Below are 22,978 nucleotides of genomic sequence, written 5' to 3' on the forward strand. Positions count from 1 at the left end.
AGAGAATTGTGGCAACTTGGGATTCAAACTCACCTGCCAAGAAAACAACTACTCTGTCATAGAAATCCTAGGATCGAAATATCGAGTCATGGAAATCAATCAAACAGCTTATACAATGAGAATCGCACGAATCGATCTATGGAAATCTCCATGCTCCAATAACGGATATGGGAATACCACTTTGGACGATAGGTTTTTCGGTTATGTTGATTCCGCGGACCAGAACCTTACTTTGTTCTACAACTGCTCTAGTTTCCAGAATCTAACTCTAAACGCTTTTAACGCTCCGAAAATGGTCAGAACAGTCGAAATCACTACTTAAATGACTCACTTCTCAAAAGTTATCGACAAATTGACTGGTTTGATGCTTGTTGCGCGGATAGCCTCAGAGTTCCTATTCTTGACACCAGTATGAACTTGCTGATCTCTAAAGGGAATCTCCAGGAATCTTTGAATGAGGGGTTTGATATCGAATTTAGTGCAATTGGGCAGATGTGCCGTGACTGTAAACATTCTGGTATGGTTTGCATTTATGAAGGAATGTTTCGCTGCGTTCCTTTGGATGGATTTGGTATGTGAATTTCTTCCCATCCATGACTCTTTTTTAGTTATGTCTTCAATTCCACTAGTTAAAAGTACAGGGTTATATGCCACATGGATTATGTCTGATTGAAGCTTAGTTGTCATTTAATCATCCGATTTCTCATGCAGACTTTTCGTCTTCAAAACGGACAAGAAACCTTGCAATAGGTAATATTTTCATCAAAAGTATTATGAAAGTTCGTTTTTCGTTTTCCTTTTTTTGCCCCCCTAAAAAATATATTGAATTATGCAGGTTTGGGTGTTGGCTTGGGTGGCATTTTAATCAGTTGTGCGGCTTATTTTTGTATTACAAGGCTGGTTTCATTAGGGACATTGTTGTTTTTTTGGAAAGAAACAGAATCAGGTCGAAAAGCTGAGGCTGTTTTGCGCCAGCACGGGTTCCTAGCTCCGAAAAGATTCAGCTATTCAGAAGTCAAGAAAATGACCAATTCGTTCAAGGAAAAACTTGGTCAAGGAGGTTATGGTTCCGTGTGCAAAGGAAAGTTTCATGACGATCGTCTTGTAGCCGTAAAGATATTGAATGAGGCCAAAGGGAATGGAGAAGAGTTTATCAACGAGGTTGCGAGCATTAGTAGAACTTCCCATGTGAATGTTATCACTCTTCTAGGATTTTGTTTACAAGGACAAAGGCATGCACTGATTTACGAGTTCATGCCAAATGGATCCCTAGAAAAATTCATATACTGCGAAACTCACCACTTGGGTTGGGAAAAACTTTTCCAAATTGCGACTGGCATAGCTAGAGGACTCGAGTACTTGCACCGCGGCTGCAATACTAGGATTTTACATTTTGACATCAAACCTCATAACATTCTTCTAGACGTCGACTTTTGCCCAAAAATTTCGGATTTCGGGTTGGCAAAACTATGCACGACCAAAGAGAGCAGCACTATATCGATGCTAGAGGCTAGAGGAACCATTGGCTATATCGCGCCGGAAGTGTTTAACCGTCATTTCGGAGGTGTTCCGCACAAATCCGATGTTTATAGTTATGGAATGATGCTATTAGAGATGGTCGGAGGAAGAAAAAACTTTGACATAGGAGCCGATCATAGCAGTGAAATATTTTTTCCCCAGTGGCTTTATACGCATCTTCAGGGAGACGTAGAATTTCAATTGAGTGGTGGTATGACAACCAATGAAATCGAGATTGCCAAGAAAATTATTATGGTAGGTTTATGGTGCGTGCAGACAATTCCATCAGATAGGCCATCTATGAGTAAGGTGACTGACATGTTGGAAGGGAATTTAGGAGCCCTGGAGGTCCCACCGAAGCCTTTCCGAGAATCTTCTCCTTCGATTTCATCTATTCCGAGTTCAATGTCGGATTCTTCTTCTACTCCATTGACATCAAGTTCATGACTCCATTTTGTCTCAAGCTTGATTGGTCGCTAGGTTAACGCGTGAAGCAGAACAATTCCTATGTACATAAATAAGAACATACCAACAATAAATTTATGTTACAGAAGTCATGAATTTGTATAACTTTTTTTTTTTTTTGAAGTTAAATTTGTATTACTTGTCCAACAAATGTAACATGTACTGATACATACTAGGGAATATACAGAAATGCATATCCATGGTTTTTGAGTTGACAGAATGTTGTTAGTAATATTTACATGACCTGATCAAACACCCAATACTAATAAAATCATATCCTAACCCGAATTTCCAACCGGTGCATGACCTAATGGTGATGCATTTCCTCCATCGTGAAGTCATGGGTTCGACTTCACGGGGAGGGGACTTAGGATGGATAGTTTGTATTAGTAATTTATAAAAGAAAAATTATATTCTAACCTGAATTAGAGATCACCGTGGTTTGCGATTGCGACCTACCATTGACTGTCATCTAGGAAAAAGATAATGTTTTTTGAAGGAGCAGAATGTATTTTGTGAAAAACAGAATGGGGCAAGGAGTAGAAAATGTTTGTGCAAGGGAATTATTCTTTTTTTTTTTTAATTTTATCCAAAAAAGTAATAATGAAGCTTAAATTGAATTAAAAATTACCTAGTCAACAACATCCATCTCCAATTGTTATTTTTTATTTTATATAGATATACATCATCTGGCATTTGCCAACCTTTCTTAGTCAAAATTAAGACACTAAACGAAAGTAAGTTGTACTGTCTCTTTCAAATTCATTGAATATTTATTAGTCTCCCACAATTTTCTTCTATCATCACCATTATTAATAATTTCTTCCTAACAATCTCTTTCTCTCTCACATGTTTTGTCAGCAATGAAACTCTGTATCTCTCTGTCAACAATCTTCTTCATCCTAAGCTTACTCCACGAATCCATCGCCAAAGACTATGAAGAGTGTCGGAAACCTTATATTTGTGGAGAAATCACGGTCGGATATCCTTTTCGAGGAAATAGTCAACACGAATTTTGTGGACATCCAGGTTTCAACCTCACCTGTGTAGGAGAAGAAAATATTACTTACATCGACATGGAAGGATTGCGATTTCGCGTGCTGTATATCAATCCGAAACATTATATGATGAGAATTGCTAGAAATGATCTCTGGGGAAATCTTTGCAATCACAATGGATATGGATTTACAAATCTTGATTATTCGCTATTCGGTTTCGTCGACAAAGCCAACAAGAATCTCACTTTGTTCTACGACTGCTCCGATTTATCGGGACTATTCTCTGTCGCGTCTTTCAAGTTCAATTGCTCGGTAAATGGTGATGGGGTTTATAGTAAAAATTACTTTTTAACCGACTCACTCGTGGACAGTTTTAGAGGGCATTCCTGGTTCGACAAATGTAATGAGAAGAGTGTCAAAGTTCCTATACTAAATATTTCTAGTGAGCCAATATTAAGTGTTCAAATGGCTTTGAATGGAGGGTTTAACGTCGAGTACAGTAGCATCGGAACGAGATGCGAGTTTTGCCAAGAATCTGGTCAATTGTGCATTTTCGACGACAACGAGTTCAGATGCGGACCATCGGCTAACTCCACTGGAACTGGCAGCACTAGTGGTACGCAAATTCTTTCCCGACTATAGTTAAATTCATATTTAGAATGGTAGGAGGATCGATTTTGGTACGTTTCTTCAATATTTTGCAAAATTCAATTGATTGTTTATCCTAGGATTCAGTAACAGAATAGAAAGTTTTGATTTTTGAATCAGCTGATTCGTTCCTGAAATTTTTGGAACCTACGTTTACTTTTCTTTTCTTTTTCTGGAATCGAAATTGTCCAAAGCTAGATTAGTTTTCTTTAGAGAAAAAATAGATACTGAAATGCCAAATTTTTAAATTTAAGGACCAAATATAAATATTAATAAAACTTGAGGACTGTTTTGTCAATGACAATCTGTGAACTTATCTACCTAGTTGACTTGCTACAGATCGTTGACCAATCAATCATCTGATCTAACTACATTAGGCTTAAACTTAATTTAATCATGATTATCCCATACATGGACCTCATGGTTACAACTTTTTATTTTTTAAATTATTATTCTTAATTTTAGTACTACATGCTCAAGTAGCACTTCTTTGACCACCAATCCTAATAAAACCAAATCCGTAGTCAATTTTTCTTTTAAAATTCACTAGTCAATTTCTTCTCTTAAAATTTTTCTTTTAATGAAAAAAATTAAAAATAAAATAAAATTTATTATAATTTAATTAGAAAAAAATATTTCGTTTGAATAGAAAAGAAAAAGAAGATGTCACCGCTTTAATTAGGAATAGAAAAATATATCTATATATATATGAATTTTATTATGAATAATTTTTTAAATAATAGTTAGAAAATTGATTAGGATTAAAATTATTATATTTATTTTATCAGGAAAAATTAACTGGTAGAATTTTATTATAAATCATTATATTTTTATTGTATTTTGCTTTCTTAATTAGAATAGAAAAAAAAATATCATTGATTTAAAGTTATAACTTGCTTCCTAATTAAACTCAAAATTCTTAAAATATATATGTCAAATTATTATTCGTTAATAAAACGCCACGTGTCCGATATTGATTTGACAATAAAATTTGTAATTAAATTTGTAATTGGAATAAATCGAAAAATCCTCTCTGTATATTAGAAGATATTTTCTTTCAAAAAATTAGACATGTCAGTTCAGAGAAGCAGCCTAGCAATTTTCCTGAATATTTTCTGCTTTTGAATAGTATATATAGTGAACCAACTACTTCCTAAGACTATGACATGTCAATGGCTACAACTTTGAGACTTTGCGATTTTTAAGATTATTTTATTATAGATTCTGTCATCAGAGTAAATATAAAAAGATCAACGATTTTAAACTACACAAAAAAACTAGTCATATCTCGATAAATAGTTTCTCTATAAGTTTTGAGACCACTAGTAAAACTCATGTACCTTACATCTCATCCATGTAGCTTCAAGGTAGTGAGCTGTTAGGAAAATATGTTAAATGGGTTGTGAACCAAATGATATCTATTTTTCGGACAATTTGTTTGGTTCAATTTAATTTAAAATGATTTCTGGAAAGAGAAAGGATACCTTGATGACCTTTGCTAGAATTATTTATCTAGAAATTTGTTTCTCATTTCCTAGAAGTTGATTTTATTTTCCTAGAACTGCATTTTAAAATTCTGGGACAAAAATGTAGAGTTAAAGTGGATGAATTTCAAACTACTGCAACACCATTCACATTGGTTTCTAAACAAGGATTTCCTGGAACAGCAGCCAGTCCAGTTTCTAGGAAAATTCCTAAACATCGACCGATTCACAATTTCCTAACATTACAGTGTTATGAGCGCGAGAAGCTCAAATGACAATTAGAAAATGCTAATGTGCTCTGTTTTCCTCTGTTGTTTGAATTCTTAGAATGTTCCATTAGTGTTTAAATTTCCTAATCTGACTGTTGCAGGCGATAACAGCCTCGGAAGGAGGGTAGCAATAGGTATAGCTGCAGGTTTCACTGGCGCATTGGTGACTTCCCTAGGATTCTGGTTATATCTGCGTCGCAAGAAGAGCGTAAAGACTAGATCCTTGTTACTCTCTCGAACCTTTTCTTGCGATCCTTCTTCAAAAATTGGCGTCAACAAGGGAGATACCTCATTTGGTCTTGGAGTTCAAGTCTTCTCCTTTGAAGAACTTGAAAAGGCCACCAATTATTTCTCCAATAATCGAGAACTCGGTGATGGAGGCTTCGGCACTGTTTACTATGGTAAGGCCGATAAAATACCAGTTTAGTTAGATCTCTCCGATTGATAAAGATTAGTATTAATTTGTGTTTGTGTTTGTGTTGATAGGGGAACTTGAAGATGGTCGGGCAGTGGCAGTTAAGCGGTTATTCGAAAGCAACTACAAGAGAGTAGAGCAATTCATGAATGAAGTTAAACTTCTAGCTCGCTTACACCACCAAAACCTCGTCACGCTTTATGGCTGCACTTCTCGACACAGCCGAGAACTATTACTCGTCTACGAATACATTCCTAACGGAACATTAGCCGATCATCTTCACAGCACCAACAAGCCTGGATCTCTTCCTTGGCATACACGCCTCAAAATTGCTATCGAAACCTCTAGAGCTCTGACATATCTCCATTCTATCGATATCGTCCATCGCGATATCAAATCCAATAACATCCTCCTCGACAAAAGTTTCACCGTGAAAGTAGCCGATTTTGGGCTCTCACGCCTTTTTCCGACAAACGTCACACATGTCTCAACAATGCCGCAGGGGACTCCTGGCTATGTCGATCCTGAGTATCACCAATGCTACCAATTAACGGATAAGAGCGACGTTTTTAGCTTCGGCGTGGTCCTGATCGAGTTGATTTCGTCCTTGCCGGCTGTCGATATCGCCAGGCATCGTCATGAGATTAACCTGTCGGCCATGGCTATTAATAGGATCCAAAATCGTGAGTTGCACAAACTCGTGGACGCGTCTCTAGGATTTGAGTCTGATCCTGAGATTAGGAGAATGATAACTGATATAGCAGAATGTGCATTCCAGTGTTTGCAGAATGAAAAGGATATGAGGCCATCAATGTCAGAGGTTTTAGAGACTCTAGAGAGAATTAAGAATCACGAGTTGTCAAATTCCGGGAAGATTGATATTCCAGGAAAAGATGACGTCATGTTCTTGAACAAGGATCAGCAGCTCGTTCTTTCGCCAGTTTCCGTGACGGCAGAATGGACTAGTACAGCTACGACCCCAAATGTTAGCAGTTAAGGATTTTCCGATGACATAGAACAAACAATACGATCTTTGTACGGAAAGAAAGTGATGTACATATTTTTTTCTACATGATAGGAAAATGATGATAGGAAAAAGCCTTGGAGGAATTTGGAACTATCATCCTTTTCACAATCGAAAATCATCAGTTCAATTTATTTAAATTATGAATTGGAGTTTCGACGTTAAGAAAGTTCCAAACTTTTTGAGTAACAGAATGAATATTTTTATTTGTTTACTTTGGGTAAATGCGAATTAACTATTAAGGTTCAAAAATTAAATTGATATCGATCATGCTTGTGTTGTTTGCAGTTGTTGGTTGAGCTTTGCGGAGAGAAAGAAACCTGATTGTGTTCAAGGGAAGGCTAATTCAAGATGGGAGGATTTACTCTTTGTTATCATGTATGCGGGCGTGTGCTGGTACAAAGCGGTCAATAAGAATTTATGCTAGTCGGCTTTAAACTATAGTCTCTCCGGCTGAAATCTAGCTTTGGTCAAACAAGAGAAGATGAAGTTATTGCGACGACCTTTATTTTGCATTTTCCCATAGTAGACTTTGAGTCTTTTCTATTCTTTTCATCGCAGATGCCTAGGATGCTTGTATCCATTACTAAATACTCTTCCATTCTCTTCCTCTATTGTAATTCGACCCAATAGGGATTTGAGGTTGTGACCGGAGATTAATTAGATTCGGCCATTTTAATCCGATAAAGAAAAGGAACCATCTTCCGTCTTGTATTGTTACTGGTCGTAAAGATTACATGCCATTCTTCTTAGAAAATAAATGTCTGATAAAAAAAAACAAGGCAATTGGTGGGAAAAATTGCTTGTATGAAGCAAAATATAATACAAATTCCAAACACCAAAACTGCCAAAAACATAGTATCCCACCCCTAAACTAAGGATTAATTAAACTGGGTCCCTCCACCTTCTTTAAAGTATATATTTAGGTCCCCCCAAGAAAATCTATTTACCAATCATCACACCCCGTATGTGAAGTACTTGGTAGGTAACCCATTATTGTTTGTTGATTAGGATATTGATCCACTTCTTCTTCACCTACAAATGTTTTCAGAATAGTAATTATTAATTCATTAGTCAATTTTCTTACTAAACACATCATAAACATATTATTTTATGAATATTTGATTGGAAAATATTTTTAGAAAATTGTTCATAATAATTAATTACCTGAGGTTAGGAGGCCACTATCAATGAAAGGTCCTTCAATCTCCTCCAATGAAGACCAATTTTCATATGCTTGTTTGACCAAATTGTCAATATAAATCTGCAAATTTTCATATATATGTATCCCACAGATATTAATTTTACCATAAAATTTGAATTTGTATGAATATTCGAAAATAACTACTACATCTTTCTTCAGATGTCGTTTTATTTTTTAGGTTCATTAAAAATCGATATATTATGTTTAGATATATCGATTGAACCTAAAAAATTACAACAACATCTATTTAAAGATGGAGAGAGTACACCGAGGCGTATTTTGTGCTTACCCTGTTAAGATCATGTCCTTGATGAAGATGGTGGTCAATCTCGGCATGAACAACTTGACAAATAGGGTTTAACACAATTGTGCAATTAGGTCCTCGTAAAATATATTGTCGGTTACCCAAAATACATGTCCTTGCATGTTTCATGGTTACCCCCCACATTTTATCAGACATCCCAGGACCTAGAATCTGTTGAAAAATTATTGACACAAAAATAATTATTATATAAGTAGTACGAAAATAACATTTATTTGGTTCGATTCGGTTCAAAACAAAAGTCGCAATTCCGATTCGTACGTACCGTCCTAAGCCTGGAAGTGTCAAGAGTGGACAATTTCAAGAAGTCTTGAACTGTTTCTATCCCTACAGATTGTAACTTCTTGTGGAAAGCTCCATCTTTTCCAATCTTCTCTAGACGCCATACTTCATCTCCAAGTGATGGTGGGTGGTGCTTCTTGTACACTAATATTAATTCATACAATAAATTAAGGCCAACCGCATTAATTAGGAGTAAAAATTAACAATCCTAATCAGGAAGTTTTGTTTTGTGTTTAAATGAAATAAAAATACCATTTTCAATGTTAATAAATGACAAATATATATTCATGAATATTCTATAGTTATCTAAAAAACCTTATATCATCTTTCTTTGCTCTAAATAAAAACAACCAATTAACATGCATGTATGTATATGTCGTTGACCGTAACAGTGAAAGTTTCTGAATGGAACAAGAGAAAGACAAAGTGTGAAATTAAGTTTTTATGATTAATGAGATGTCAATTTTGGTCCCAAAATATGCTGACCAAAGTCAATTGAAATGGACAGCTAAATTATTTGAAGAAATCCAACTGTAACCACACATCAAAGAAACGACACTTTAATTTTGTATAGCAAACAAACGTGTAAATAAATTGTAAGTTGTATTTATAAATACTAGGGTGTTTTATATATAACATTAATTCATCATATTTTGTTAGGAGAGACAGCTCCAGACTCCGAACATAAATAAATTTTCGATAAAAATTGATGACATGAAATAAGGAGTAAAAATAATTTCAGGGAACTTACATTCTCCTCGGTGATCTTTGACAACAAAAGCTTCGGTCATAGCTTCACAAATCCGAACACCTTGATAACTTCCCGTCGCCACTTTTACACCAATCCTAAACTTCCTGCTTCGAATCCAGCTCGAATTATCGGTGAATTCAATTTCTCCAATCAAAGCAAATCCATTTCTGATCATCACACTTAACTCTCCAGCGAGTAGTGGTCGTTTTCCTGTCCTCTCCTTCACAATGTTATTGTCAAACTCTTCGCTAGTCCAGCTATCTCTATTTCCGGCTGGAAAATCACCGTCTAGGACGACGATTTCCACCTTTAACGGATGAGGAAGTGATGTATGTGGGGCTTCACCCCTTGTATCGACGATAATAATTTGGGGTTGAGAGTTATCGATGTCGACAATTTTTGATCCGGTGAAAATAGGGAGGGATAGGGTTTTAGTGAACATCAATTTTAGGCTTGATGGTCGATCAATTGCTTGGATTCGCAAAGGTGACCGGTTAAGACGGTTCATATTGTTAGCCAGAATTCGTTCCATTTCTTCATTGACCTATACAATGAATTTCCAAATAAATTAAATTAATCAATAAGTACTTTTTTTTTTTATATCAGTACTTACAATTGTACCAGAATATAATTTAATTACTTAATTAGTATAGTATAAGTTATCATATATATATATATAACTCAAGTTGACGTACCACTCTTCGAAATAATGGCTCGATGGTTGAGGACAAGTTTTGCAACGAATTTATCATGACAACCTCTCCAATTACGCTGTGTAAGAAAATTTATAATTTATAAATTAAATATTACATGTATAAATAAATATCATTAAGAATAATTAATAATAAGATTAATCAAATCCCATACGATGCTAATGAAGGCCGAGTTCTGATTCTTCTTTCGTTCAGCCGGTTATCTTCCTGATCATCAGAACTGCTTGATTCCTGAGAAAACCTCTTAGCCGCCATTTTTGTAGCTCTAGATATAAATCTCTTGAATTAATAGAAATTAAGTGAGAGAGAGAGAGAGAATTGGTTAGGGTTAAAAATTTTTATGTGAAATGGTTATAAAGGCTGAACAAAAGAGCAAAAGTAGACAAAATTATAATAATATACTAAAAGTAGAAGGTTCGTTGAATGATAGTAGGAAATGGGGAGGTAACATCTTCAATCAATTTAAGAAAGGGTAGTGAAGTGACGTGAATCGTGATGTAAAGACTTTGACGTCAAGATTCCTAAGTCAATATATACGATCCTACCAATATATATCTTCTCTTTTGCACTTTTATCATTTTTTGTTGATCGTAATAATTAATTCAAATAAGTTAATTCTACAATATTAACTTTATATGTATATTTTCATTAATATTTTTATCTTGTATTTATGTAAAAAATAAATTAATTAAACCCGCACTAGAGATCCCAAACTTTCATTAATTATGTATCATGAGTATATATATATATGTATGTATTTTTGATAATAAAGAATATTATTAATTTATTTATAGATGAGTCAAAATTGTGGGATATCATGACGGATAAATTCTTGAGTGCATTTGATGTAACACGTCATCATAATCTTGATTTTTTTTGAAAAAGTTTATTTTTCCCTGATTCGATCATATATTTTTTTAGCGAGTGCATATTTGGGTACATCATACATATATTATTAGCTAGATATATCATGACTGTACATAGCCAATTTAGATTATTTCTTCTAAAAAACTTTTAGGCAAAAGAAACTAAAAAAGTATGGAATCGACAAAATATTTGATGTGAAATGTGAACCCTTCATTCTAATTAACAACGTTTTTCTATTATTTTCAGATAAAAAGCTTAGTATTTATTCACACCATTTTATTTGTGAGAATAAGACAGCCATTAAAGACATCCATTAATTAGCTAGGTATCATAAAAAAATTAAAAAAAAAAAAAAAAGAAAAGAAAACGACAGCCATTAGAAGCTTGTGAAGAATTCTTTTTTCTTTTTTTTTTATAATGCTTATGTAGAATTCTATAGAAATATATATATATATATATATATATATATGTTTAACAAGTAACTGGATCATTAAACTGTGACTAAAAAATGTTTTATATTTCAACTCAGCTCATACTTTCAAAAGAATATTTTACATTACTCCATTGTTTTTATATGTTCAATTCGAGAGAAGGGAATGGACTTGATTTTCTTTAAGAAGAATTCGTCGATCAATTGATCATGATCGAGAGGTTACTTCCCAGATGCTTCTCGTCAATTCAATATGAATATATATATATATATATAATTAATTAATACTAATATATAACTGCATGCTAAAACTAAAACTTAGATCGATGACTATTATGCAGTGTTGGAGCTAACAAGAATCTCCTTGTCACTTTCTTGGAAAGTTTGGTTTCATTTCCTAGCAACTCGATTCAGTTCATCACTATATCACTAATTAATTTGTATATGTACTATGTGAAATTAACAGTTCCAATTCTAAATTTATTCATCTTTTTTTTTTTAATACAAGGTTACTTTTATTAATTAATTATGGTCGAGTTCGTTAATGCCGGCTATTCCAATCCGTCAAATGAAATTTGAAGGGTTTGGACATAAATCTGCTGATCTAGTCTAGCTAAATATTCAACTAAATATTAGCTTTTGTTTGAACCGAAGTTTCGAACTTTTACTTCTTCTGAATTGATTTGGCAGAATGATTTTCATTTAGATTGCATTATAAATGGTGATCACCAGGTAGTTGAAATTTTTAAGTGTCCAATTAATTAATTATTTATTTTGCTATGGCCCCTTTCAGGTAATTATTATTCATTTTTGAATAAATATTATAATTTTTTGATATTTTGAAGAGATACGAGATTGTACCTCTAAGAAAAATAATTGAGCCTATATAAATCGACCGGTGATTTAATGTAGTGATTAATGTAGTGAATTCTTTAAACAATGATATGTGGCATAAAAAATCTTGAATTCTGATTTTATTTTCTTAAATTCAAAATAAAAACAATTAAAATATTATATTTAGTGATGAGTCACTACATTAAGTCATTATCCCAAGCACTATAAATATACGAGACGAGACGATAGCTGCTTAGTTTCAGGTTACTCCTACTACCTCCATTTCAAAATAGTCGATGTTTTGGGTTTCAACGACATGTGTAATTAATAGATGTGATAAAGGTATTTTTTTAAAACAAAACATTTCTTAAACTATGCATGTTGTTTTACTAAATTTGGAAAATGTTGAGCTCTTTTTTTCTTTACAAAAATATCATCGATATACCTAATTAATTACACATATCATTAAAACTCAAAACATCAACTATTTTGAAATTGAGGGAGTATATTTTAAAGAAAAATGTTTTTTAAAAAATTAAATGTATCTTTTGAGAGAATTTCGGTTGAAATGCATGACCATAGGAGCAAATTTCAACAGCCTATATAAAGAATCAGCTCCAAATTTCCTTGCAAACAAGTAACAAACATCGGTACTCTTCCCATTGTACTCACACCGATTCTAATCACTCCTCAGCCTCTCCAACAAATCGACCGTCACGCCCGTACTCGTAAAATGTGTCGGGTGTGACCCACCCTTCTCCCAATCGACCCAGGTCAACGTCTTGTTAGAATTACTCCTAGGAAATTTGATCTGTATGAATGTAGGCAAGTAATGTTCGTCGCTAAAACAAGAGGGTTTACAATGTTTTTTGAATATCGAGGCATATGTCGTGTCGGAAACTACTTCGACGGCTAAGTCTCGGTTCATTTGGAACCATTGTGAGCCTTTTCGCCATTGGCCTGGCCAGATGAGAGGCCGCATTTGACGATTGTAGCGGCCTCGACCCACCTGGCCAGGCAAGCCGTAAGATTCCACAAAGGATTTCGTCGAATGCACGAGGTATTCATAGATTGTGGTGAAGTTCAATAGAGGTATGCATGATTCGGATAGGAGAACGAAATGTTGGTTCGATATGTCGAGTAATGCATTTGCTAGTAATCTTCTCTCTGCTTCAACCATGTTGAACATCCCCCATTGCACCTCCTAAGGAAAGAAATTAAATTCAATAAATTAGAATAATAAGAAGCAAAAAATCTAATGCGTTAGCAAATTGCGGACAACATCGTATAAAAATTGACATGTGATAATTGTTAATTTTTTTATTTTTGTATAATTAGAAGGACGTGTTTGATTTATGACTTTATTTGATGTTTTACATAAAAAATTCACCAATTAATACATCTTAACCCATAAAATAATATAAAATAAAAATATATTATATTATATTTTTTCATCTTATAATATTATATTAAAATTATTATTAAATATAACAAAAAATAAAATTATATGCCAAACTTAACCATAAAACTTTTAAAAAATTAACAATTGTCAAATATCTACGGTTGGTTGCAGTCCAACTTGCTTACACAGTTTTCCCCGAATAAGAAAGTTTCGTGGATGAATCATAGTGAGGAATTACAAGAATGGAAATTGCAACTATTGTTGACTTTAAGTAAATTATGTACAAATTATGTCTCATAGAATAATTTATTTCCACGATTTTCTCATCAATCAAGCATTAACACGTTGAAAAAATTAATTATATGTCGATCGATCACGAAAATGGGAATCATTAGCTCGCCATGACTAACCACGAACAAGCCAAAATAAAGATTTTCTATCACGATATTTATTGTGATCATCAATAAACATTTTAATATTTGATTAAATATTCTTTAATTTTGCCAAGTGGCATTTTTTTTCCTATAGGGAAATAAAAAAAATAAAAGCTAAACAAGGATCGAAGTAAACGAATTGATAATTACGAGGAGCTGACTGACCTTACTAGGGATTCTTCTGTTATAGAAAACTGAACTTTGATTCAGCGATTCATAAAAATCCGGACTTGAATGTACATAAATGGAATAAAATCCTTTATTAATCCCATTGAAAAATTTCTCCCATAGAGGAGCTAAAATTACAGACCCTTTCGTCAAGAACATGAAAGCCACTTTCTTCACGTGCTTGAATGGATAATTTCTTACCCTGGGCACCATTGAAGCTTTCCACAATAGCTCTTCATCATTCATATCATGGTTTACGCTCGGAGGCTCTAAGTATGGAGTCAATCCGATCCGAGAGGAGGTTCGTGGTGGTGAAGGAGGAGGAGGAGGAGGAGGAGAGGATGGAAATTGGTTGATAGGAATTGATGATGATGAGAATTGGTTGTGTTGGAAGTTAAAAGAGATGTCTTTTAGGTAGAAACTGAGTGAGGTACCGAATATTAAACCCGACCCGAATACGAAAATGTATGAAATGAGATTTTGGAGATGGATTTGAGTTGTGGAGATTGAGATTTTTGTTGTTGTTGTTGTCCGTATGAATGTTTCATTGTTGTAACGGAAACATAAAAAAGAGATATTAGAGATGGAGGAGTGTTGAGTATAATACTTGAAAGCTTGACTAATTTTTCTATCTATATAAAAAAGTACCACTCATATACACAACTGTATATATGCATGCTACTCCTCTGTCCATATACAAATACACGACGTTTTTGGAGGTTTTTTTGTCATTAAATAGTTGACGTTTTGAGAAAATCAATGTATTTTTCCAATTTTTATCCCACTGCTAACTTTACACACACATACAATTAATATTTTAATAGAGAAAGAGAAAGGATAAAATTATAAAATAATGATAATTTATGTATTGGAATTACTGATATTGGTATGCGTAAAAAATGTCAAAGTATCATCTATTAAAATACAGAGGTAGTAATATTTAAGTAAATAATAAATATTGATATTCTTTATTTCGTTTTGAGAAGTAATTTTTCCTTTGACCCGTTTAAGTGTCTCGATTTAGTCCATTTTAAGAGTTATTTTGTGAATTCAAGACATTTTTTATCAATCAATTTTTGCCAATCATACGACTATTAAAATGGACTGGAGGGTGTATTTTTTTCCAAAGAACGTAGCTTGGAATTGAAGTATGAAGCTGAATGATGTGAATTTTGTTTCCAAAGACTCTCATAGAATGGCAGTGAACTGGGAATTTAATTTGTGGAAGTTTGATTTCCATTTTGGGATTATATCTTTGTTACACTTTGTTCATTTTACCCTACTGAGTCCCTAATCTTTCACTTTCTCCCAACAAGGCCTTTGAATCGGTCGTCCTTTTACTTTGGGCCTTTATGAGCCCACCAATACAAGGTAAGGATTTGTGAATAAGTAAGCCCACCACTCGACCTTAAAGTAAGATCTTCTATTTTTTATTTTTTATTTTGATAATGAGATCTTCTAGTTGAAAATGAAATTTCACTGATTTTTTTTTGTTATTACTAGTATTATTTTTTGGTTTTTTGGGATTTTTTTTTTTGTTATTATTATTATTAACTATATAAAACATTCATCAGAAAAACTATATAAAACAAAGTTGAATAAATCTTCTAGTCAAAATCGATGTGTTTCTAAATTAACGTTTCAAAAATGAAGTAAAAGAAAAGGTCAACAGTCAACTCAAAATAAAAGGTCATAATTCTATTACTGGAATAAACAAAAATTCTTATAAATTCATCATAACAGTAGTCAGTAGATATATATTCTTATTATTCTAACATTATGTTTGAGATTAAATTTTCATCGCAAATGGGAGTGCGATTCAATGATTAAATATTTATTATCATATATTAAACACTTTAATTCAATTTCTTCTTCTTCTTTTTTATAATTCCTTAATTCAATTTCAATCATAAATCAATTCATCGAAGCATAAATTTTTATATGTTAATATAAAATTTTCAATTTTCAGACTTTTTTTTTTATGCAGCAATTTGAGAACTTTATTTCATGCAGCATTTTCGTACTGACAGCAAAAACATATATTTAATTTCCACCTAATTAAAAAAATACCCAAACTGCAAATCCGTGTTTACTTATTCTTTCTTCTTCACTAATCAGTTTTTGCCAGTAAGAATTTTAATTAAAAATCATCATCTAGAATTTTAATTTGTGGAAGTCTGATTTCCATTTTGGTATGTCATAAGCAAGCTCTTCTTCCCTTAATCCTTATCCCTTCCATTACAATTATAATACAATAATAAATAATAATAACAAAGTTTCAAGCTTTATATCCAACCCACCAAAACCCTATTTTTTAATTCTGATTCTGAGCAATAATGGGTGGCAATGGAAAGCATTCGATATGGAAAATCTCTTTCTACCGCCGTTCGTCTTCCAAAAAGCAACCACCCAAAGAGTTTCACTGTCCAATTTCCGGGTCATTAATGGCTGACCCGGTCGTCGTATCTTCGGGTCAAACTTTCGAGCGTAATTCCGTCCAAGCGTGTCGCGAATTGAACTATATACCCGAATTGGAAGATGGGTCGAGACCCGATTTCTCCGCCGGTCTGATTCCGAATCTTGCTCTCCGGACGGCAATCGGCACTTGGTGCGATGAGAACAATACGGAGCGTCCGCGCGTACCGGATTATTACTCCGTTGAGAAGGCTGTCAGGGCAATGATTGGAAACGATTCGAAATCGATTTCTGATATTATGGTTTCGGAAAGGGAATTGTTGAAAGGAGTAGCTGAGAATCCTCCGGTGATCTTCTCCCACGCGGCGACTGAGTTGGGTCACCGAGTTAATCATTTCCAGTTCAATTCGAGCTCGTCGGAGGAGTCTGTGATCGTCGGAAGTGAAGCTGGAACAGCGTCGGCGACGGCGAGTCCTCTCACTCCCTTGCCACTGACGACTCGTCCGGTATGTTACTCTTCTTCGTCTTCGTGTTCATTTGAGAGCAGCGAAACCCTAGCTTTTGATCACAATCGTAATCGGAATTCCTCCTCGGCTGCGCTTTCCGGCGAAGAGGAGGAGATATTGTCTAAGCTAAGGAGCAGCGATATTCACGAACTTGAAAAGGCTGTGATTTCTCTGAGAAAAATAACGAAAACTAAGGAAGACCTTAGAATCTCTCTGTGTAACAATTCTCAATTGCTCTCTGTTTTAAAGCATCTAATCGTTTCACGATTTGCAATCGTGCAAACGAATGTTGTAGCTTCGATAGTCAATCTCTCACTGGAGAAATCGAATAAGATCACGATCGTGCGGTCAGGTTTCGTTCCTTTGCTGATCGACGTATTGAAATCGGCAGCATCCAACGAGTCACAAGAGCACGCTGCCGGCGCACTCTTCAGTTTAGCATTAGAAGACGAGAATAAGATGGCCATCGGTGTTTTAGGCGGTTTGCAGCCGTTATTACACTCATTGAGATCGGAAAGTGACCGGACATGGCAAGATTCTGCACTTGCACTGTATCACTTGAGTTTGATTCATAGCAACCGAGTCAAACTGGTTAAACTCGGCGCAGTCCCGAGTTTATTATCAATGGTGAGGTCGAACGAGTTAGCAGCAGGTCGGGTTTTGCTTGTTCTGTGTAACTTGGCCGCTTGTAATGAAGGACGATCGGCGATGCTGGAGGCAAATGCAGTAGGCATTTTCGTCAATTTACTTAGAGAAGGGAATCTTGAGTCAGAAGCAACCCGGGAGAATTGTGTGGCAGCATTGTTGGGACTGAGTCACGGTAGCCTTCGATTCAAGGGATTAGCCAAAGAGGCAAGAGCAATCGAAGTCTTAAGAGAGATTGAAGTAAATGGGAGTGAGAGAGCCAGAGAGAAAGCTAAGAAGATTCTGTTATCACTGAGAACAACTAGAAATTCAATTGCAGAGTTCGGAAGTGGCAAAGAGGAGCCCGATTGGGAGGCGGCTCTTTTGAGTTCTGGTGGAGTGAGTTGGGCTCGCCACCGTGCCGGTGCAAACTCAACTAACTTCTGATTTGTGTATAAGTAGTATTTTTTTCCCGGCATGTCGTAGCCGGGTGTATATTTATTGGTAGTAGGGGGGTAAAAGTTGATTTTGTTTAGTTCTGTTTTCAGTTTGTTATATTTTGGTAATATAATTTAAAGATGGAACTTTTGAAGGACTTGGCTGCCTGTAATTGTATATTATTGTGACAATTTTGTATATACTCATAAACTCAGGATGATTATTTAGTTGAACTTTAGTGCTATCTCCGTCCCAAATTTTTACATATATTAATAATAAATAAGTGTACTTTTACCTTTTTATGTCGGATTCTGTTTGCGTCATGGTTGGTCGGAACAGTAAATGAAGGTTTCTGGACCAGGTTCAGTGAACCTGACAGACTAGCTGAGTACTTGAGGTCATGGCTGGGTTTTGTGGAACTGCTATTGCACTTCTACTTAAGGTTAAAAAAATGAGACATCTGACTCATCTAACTGAACTTGGTTCTGAGTTTAAATTAAAATTAAAAAATATTATTAGACGCATTTATTTTATTTATTTAATTTTTCCATTTTCATGTTTCTTACAAAAGAAAAAAAAAATCAATTTTTACAACTGGTTGAAATTTTGCAATAGAATTGTTCGGTGAATGTTTCATTTGTTCATAATGAACGTTCAAACGGACAAATTTAACTACCTCAAATGAGAGCTCTACAAACGAAAAGCAACAAACATTACACGAAAATTTAATTTAATTTAATTTAATTAAAATATGAGCTAATTTATTTTTCTCCCAAAAAGAAAAAAAAAAAAGACGTGAAATAAAACTAAGTAGTAGCATCTTCAATCTTATCGACCAATGGATCCCGACTTGTCTGGCTTGCCGTCTTCGAAAGAAGCTTCTGTATAAGAACTCGACAATATACGATTATAGTTCTTATGATTATACTCTTTAGTCCTTATATTTCTGTTTAGGTCTACATCATCCCTGTTACATAGTCTAAATTGAAAATCACAGTTTATACAGTAATAGTAGAAATTAAGAGTCTTTCAAGTATGAAAATTTTCTCATTTTTTTAATTTTTTTATGCAAGCCGAATTCAATTTTGGAACAAGATCCTTGACCATACATATTTACATGGACCCAATTCTAATCTACAATTTTTCATATTCACATATATACACGTGGACGTTTTATATGCCTTGAATTTTGATAGAAAGGAAAAAAAATGGCGATTTTAGGAAGAACCTTCCTGGTTCTCTCATCTTCTTCATCTCCATTAACTAAAAACACTCGTAGAAGCTTATTCCCATTTAGTCAGAACAATAATGTTAATATTTCTGGTGTAAGAATAGCTCCGGCTCGGCGGACTGTGGTGGTTCAAGCAGTGGAACACCGTGCCACGTGGCTCCCCGGTCTCGACCCTCCACCTTATCTCAATGGCACGTGAGTGAAACACCTTCCACCTTTCATTTTATTTAATTTAGTTTTCTGCTGTTAATTGCAATTATATATCAATTAAAAAAGGTGGTAATGCTTGTTGTTATTTATTTATTTGTTTGACTCAAATTTAATTAGTCTGGCCGGAGATTTTGGGTTTGATCCATTAGCACTTGGTGAGGATCCAGAAACCCTAAAGTGGTATGTTCAGGCAGAGCTTGTGCATTGCCGGTTCGCCATGGCCGGAGTTGCCGGAATTCTATTCACTGATGTACGTAATTAAACAAACCCTACTCATCTTTTTAATTAATCTATAGCTAATTAATTCCACTTTCTGTTTCTTTAGCATGCTATTATTGCTATTATTGCACAAAAATTTCTATTACCAGAATATAAATCAAACCGAAATAAATGAATGTCGGTTTGGTTGGTTTGATTCTAAAAATAAATAAATTGATGAGATGTTGGTCAGTTCGGAATGTCTCCCACATATAATAATTTCTATAATTTTTCAATTCACACCATTTGTGTATTTGGTGTATTTTTTATTTTTACAGGAGGGAATATTATTAATAAATAATACCTCCGTTTACGTTTACATAATATATTTTTATGGTTGAGACGGAAAGAGTAATGAATAATATTTTTTTTATAAATGAAGAATTATTATTATTTAAATTTATATGTGATCGAGTCATACTGTACTAATCATCGATAATTTTCGGATGAAAACATAGCTTTCAATAGGCCGAAACACAAAAACCGAGGATATTGTCGATAACATCACAATTTGACTATTGGAGTGGATTATGGCGAAAGTATTTCCCAAGAAAAATAAAAATACAAAAGTATATAATAAACATCATACGAAATAAGAATGTAAAGGTCAAATTTTCGTTTCTTTCCTTTGCTTGTCCAAAGATGAATTTCAGCTGAAGATATGTAACCAAACAGTCGTAGAGTATCATAAGCTTATGTTATCTCCTTTGTACCAATATGCGTCCCGATGTTGGTGACGAAAAGTAAATCCGATTCTGATGATGGCCGAGACTGTAAGCGTATGAACAAAATTTGACAGCTTCGGTAAAGTTTTAGAAACCGTGCTTATCTTTTAAGATTCCTGAACAAAATTCTTGGGATGATTCATTTCTAGCGATTTGGCCATTGAGATTGTAGCTTCCTAGCTGAATCGATGAGCCTTTTAACACCACACCAATTCGCAATCCAGTAATGAATAATATTAATTTGTGTAATTTGGTTGATAATGTAATTAATTTGTGTAGTTGCTGAGAGTGACTGGAATAAGCGACTTACCAGTGTGGTATGAAGCTGGAGCTGTAGAGTATAAGTTTGCTAGCACACAAGCTCTCTTCATTGTTCAATTACTCTTGATGGGGTAAGTCAATTAAGATTATTGAAATTAATTAATTAATTATAATTTGCATATAATTGTGGTTTAATAATTAGTTATTTGTTGGCAATGGCATTATTAGATTTGCAGAAACAAAAAGGTACATGGATTTCAAAAGTCCTGGTTCTCAAGGTAAAGAAGGGTCATTTTTCTTTGGTATGGAAGCTTCATTTGCTGGTCTAGAACCTGGGTAAGTATCGTTATGAAATCGATGCGTATATGAACTACACTCATTAATTGTATCGATTGCTAGTTTACAATTTAACATTTTCTATGTTAATTGAATGCTAAGTAACAGATACCCTGGAGGTCCACTTCTGAATCCTCTTGGTCTTGCCAAGGACCCTAGTAATGCTCAGGATTGGAAATTGAAAGAGATTAAGAATGGTAATTCTTTTTTATATATGTGGACTAATTCCGATCGATTAATTCTTCGTAAATTTCTTTCTTTCTAATTCGCGATTTCTTTTATTTATCGAAATGGAAATTGCAGGAAGATTGGCAATGGTAGCCATGCTAGGATTTTTCGTGCAAGCGTCTGTGACACACGTAGGTCCGATTGACAATCTTGTAAAGCATCTTTCGGATCCATGGCACAACACTATTATTCAAACTCTCATCAATTCCAGTTCTTCATAAAAGATCTTTCACTTTCATTTTGCAAGGCCGATATCATTCGTCATGACAACTTGAATCGTGATTGAATGTTAATTTTCTATAAATGATGTTATCGTTTATGTCTTTTGCTAAATCCAGATGTTGTCGTATTACGGATTTATTTTCAGACCGTTTGCCTCACTCGTGGTGCGACTCCTCTACTGTTATTTGCTTGCATTCCCTAACCTCTATCGAGTATTTAAACTTTGCCAAAAAGGATACGAAGTTCTAAAAAGAACAAAAATAAAGGGGATCGATAGATACTCGATGGACAACATGAATATCAAACATGCTGGAGACAGAAGAACGAAATTATATATGCAAGTCAGCAAGTGATCAAACAAGGGAACCTATAAATCTCATATTAGTACGTAATTAGGGAATCTTCTTTTGAACCGGAGAGATATGTTAAACCCTCAACACAACAACGAACAAAATGCAAGTGTAACTATAGTTTATTCAAAGCAGAGAAACATTAAATTAGGGAATTCTTACATTTCGGACAAATGAGGTCCGAATATTTTGAATCGTCTATAATTTTAGATGAAAATGATACTATCTTCTTTTTTCAATTCCTACTTAGAGTTCAGCCTTGATGTACACAATCAGGCGTGTCTCCTACACTAGTCCGTACGCCCTCATACATATTTTGTATTATAAGGAAATATATCTGCCTTATCCAATATAAGGAGACCCAAACTTGTATACCTATTTACATGTAACATTTACTCACCTAAATGATTATAATCTTATAGACAATAGAGAGACTTTTTCAATTGGTCCCAATTGCAATTCAATTTCAAATTTTATTGTTAAATCAAAAGTCGATACATGTTGTTTTATTAACGAATAGTAATTTGACACATGTATATAAGAACTTTGAATTTAATTAGGTTTCAAGTTTCAATTTTAAGTCAATAATATTTTTTTTTCTTTTTCTAATTAAAAAATCAAAATACAATAAAAATATAATGATTCCTAATAAAATTCTACCAATTACTTTTTCTATTAATAATTTTATTTCTAATCAATTTCCTATTCATTATTTTTTTAAAAAAATCCTAATAAAATTATAATATACTATATTTTTTTTATTAAACAATTTTTTCTAATAAAAAATAATTATATTCTTTTTTTCCATTCCTAATTAAAATAGACACATCTTTTTTTTTCCTATTCAAACGGACATATTGTTAAAAAAATTATTCCTAATTAAATAATATTATTTATTATTTTTTTCTAATATTTTTATTAAACTATATTCCTATTTTAAAACTTT

The 22,978-nt window shown here is 33.9% G+C and overlaps 5 protein-coding genes and 1 pseudogene across 5 annotated transcripts; 4 read left to right on the forward strand and 2 right to left on the reverse strand.

The window, feature by feature from the left end:
* Positions 1-7: 7 nt before the first annotated feature.
* LOC139883452 (LEAF RUST 10 DISEASE-RESISTANCE LOCUS RECEPTOR-LIKE PROTEIN KINASE-like 2.4) lies at positions 8-1,965 on the forward strand (the record flags this gene model as incomplete). The annotated part of the gene is made up of 4 exons (XM_071867628.1): positions 8-192; positions 384-571; positions 712-750; positions 836-1,965. Coding segments are annotated over 4 exons (1,542 nt in total), but the record flags the coding sequence as incomplete, so codon positions are not given.
* A 1,094-nt stretch (positions 1,966-3,059) lies between these two features.
* LOC139883453 (LEAF RUST 10 DISEASE-RESISTANCE LOCUS RECEPTOR-LIKE PROTEIN KINASE-like 1.2) lies at positions 3,060-6,794 on the forward strand. Its single transcript, XM_071867629.1, has 3 exons — positions 3,060-3,597; positions 5,484-5,783; positions 5,869-6,794. The coding sequence occupies exons 1-3, from the start codon at positions 3,060-3,062 to the stop codon at positions 6,792-6,794; spliced, it is 1,764 nt and encodes a 587-aa protein (XP_071723730.1).
* Positions 6,795-7,767: 973 nt separating this feature from the next.
* On the reverse strand, positions 7,768-10,348 carry LOC139883454 (protein SAR DEFICIENT 1-like). Its single transcript, XM_071867630.1, has 7 exons — positions 10,248-10,348; positions 10,076-10,151; positions 9,381-9,924; positions 8,613-8,773; positions 8,315-8,500; positions 7,989-8,085; positions 7,768-7,856 (listed from the first exon to the last, which is right to left on the reverse strand). Exons 1-7 carry the CDS (start codon positions 10,346-10,348, stop codon positions 7,768-7,770), a joined length of 1,254 nt encoding a protein of 417 aa, XP_071723731.1.
* Positions 10,349-12,759: 2,411 nt separating this feature from the next.
* LOC139883455 (glycosyltransferase BC10-like) lies at positions 12,760-14,960 on the reverse strand (annotated as a pseudogene).
* Positions 14,961-16,564: 1,604 nt separating this feature from the next.
* On the forward strand, positions 16,565-18,220 carry LOC139883464 (U-box domain-containing protein 38-like). Its single transcript, XM_071867639.1, has one exon. It carries the CDS (start codon positions 16,565-16,567, stop codon positions 18,218-18,220), a length of 1,656 nt encoding a protein of 551 aa, XP_071723740.1.
* Positions 18,221-19,419: 1,199 nt separating this feature from the next.
* Positions 19,420-21,681, forward strand: LOC139883456 (photosystem I chlorophyll a/b-binding protein 5, chloroplastic-like). Its single transcript, XM_071867632.1, has 6 exons — positions 19,420-19,637; positions 19,770-19,902; positions 20,915-21,027; positions 21,125-21,232; positions 21,341-21,429; positions 21,536-21,681. The coding sequence occupies exons 1-6, from the start codon at positions 19,420-19,422 to the stop codon at positions 21,679-21,681; spliced, it is 807 nt and encodes a 268-aa protein (XP_071723733.1).
* Positions 21,682-22,978: the final 1,297 nt, after the last annotated feature.

The sequence above is a fragment of the Rutidosis leptorrhynchoides genome, unplaced genomic scaffold (genome assembly GCF_046630445.1).
Source record: "Rutidosis leptorrhynchoides isolate AG116_Rl617_1_P2 unplaced genomic scaffold, CSIRO_AGI_Rlap_v1 contig403, whole genome shotgun sequence".
Lineage (NCBI taxonomy): Eukaryota > Viridiplantae > Streptophyta > Magnoliopsida > Asterales > Asteraceae > Rutidosis > Rutidosis leptorrhynchoides.

What these genes read in the sequence shown, in the direction of transcription:
- LOC139883464 (XM_071867639.1), top strand. Translation starts at nt 16,565, where the DNA reads ATGGGTGGCAATGGAAAGCATTCGATATGGAAAATCTCTTTCTACCGC.
- LOC139883456 (XM_071867632.1), top strand. Translation starts at nt 19,420, where the DNA reads ATGGCGATTTTAGGAAGAACCTTCCTGGTTCTCTCATCTTCTTCATCT. An exon ending in TTTGCTGGTCTAGAACCTGG is followed by an intron (nt 21,233 to 21,340) that starts GTAAGTATCGTT and finishes GCTAAGTAACAG; the next exon opens with ATACCCTGGAGGTCCACTTC. An exon ending in ATTGAAAGAGATTAAGAATG is followed by an intron (nt 21,430 to 21,535) that starts GTAATTCTTTTT and finishes TGGAAATTGCAG; the next exon opens with GAAGATTGGCAATGGTAGCC.
- LOC139883454 (XM_071867630.1), bottom strand. Translation starts at nt 10,348, where the DNA reads ATGGCGGCTAAGAGGTTTTCTCAGGAATCAAGCAGTTCTGATGATCAG. An exon ending in CAAAGATCACCGAGGAGAAT is followed by an intron (nt 8,774 to 9,380) that starts GTAAGTTCCCTG and finishes AATTAATATTAG; the next exon opens with TGTACAAGAAGCACCACCCA. An exon ending in AAGGACATGATCTTAACAGG is followed by an intron (nt 8,086 to 8,314) that starts GTAAGCACAAAA and finishes GAAAATTTGCAG; the next exon opens with ATTTATATTGACAATTTGGT.
- LOC139883453 (XM_071867629.1), top strand. Translation starts at nt 3,060, where the DNA reads ATGGAAGGATTGCGATTTCGCGTGCTGTATATCAATCCGAAACATTAT. An exon ending in TGGAACTGGCAGCACTAGTG is followed by an intron (nt 3,598 to 5,483) that starts GTACGCAAATTC and finishes TGACTGTTGCAG; the next exon opens with GCGATAACAGCCTCGGAAGG. An exon ending in CTTCGGCACTGTTTACTATG is followed by an intron (nt 5,784 to 5,868) that starts GTAAGGCCGATA and finishes TTGTGTTGATAG; the next exon opens with GGGAACTTGAAGATGGTCGG.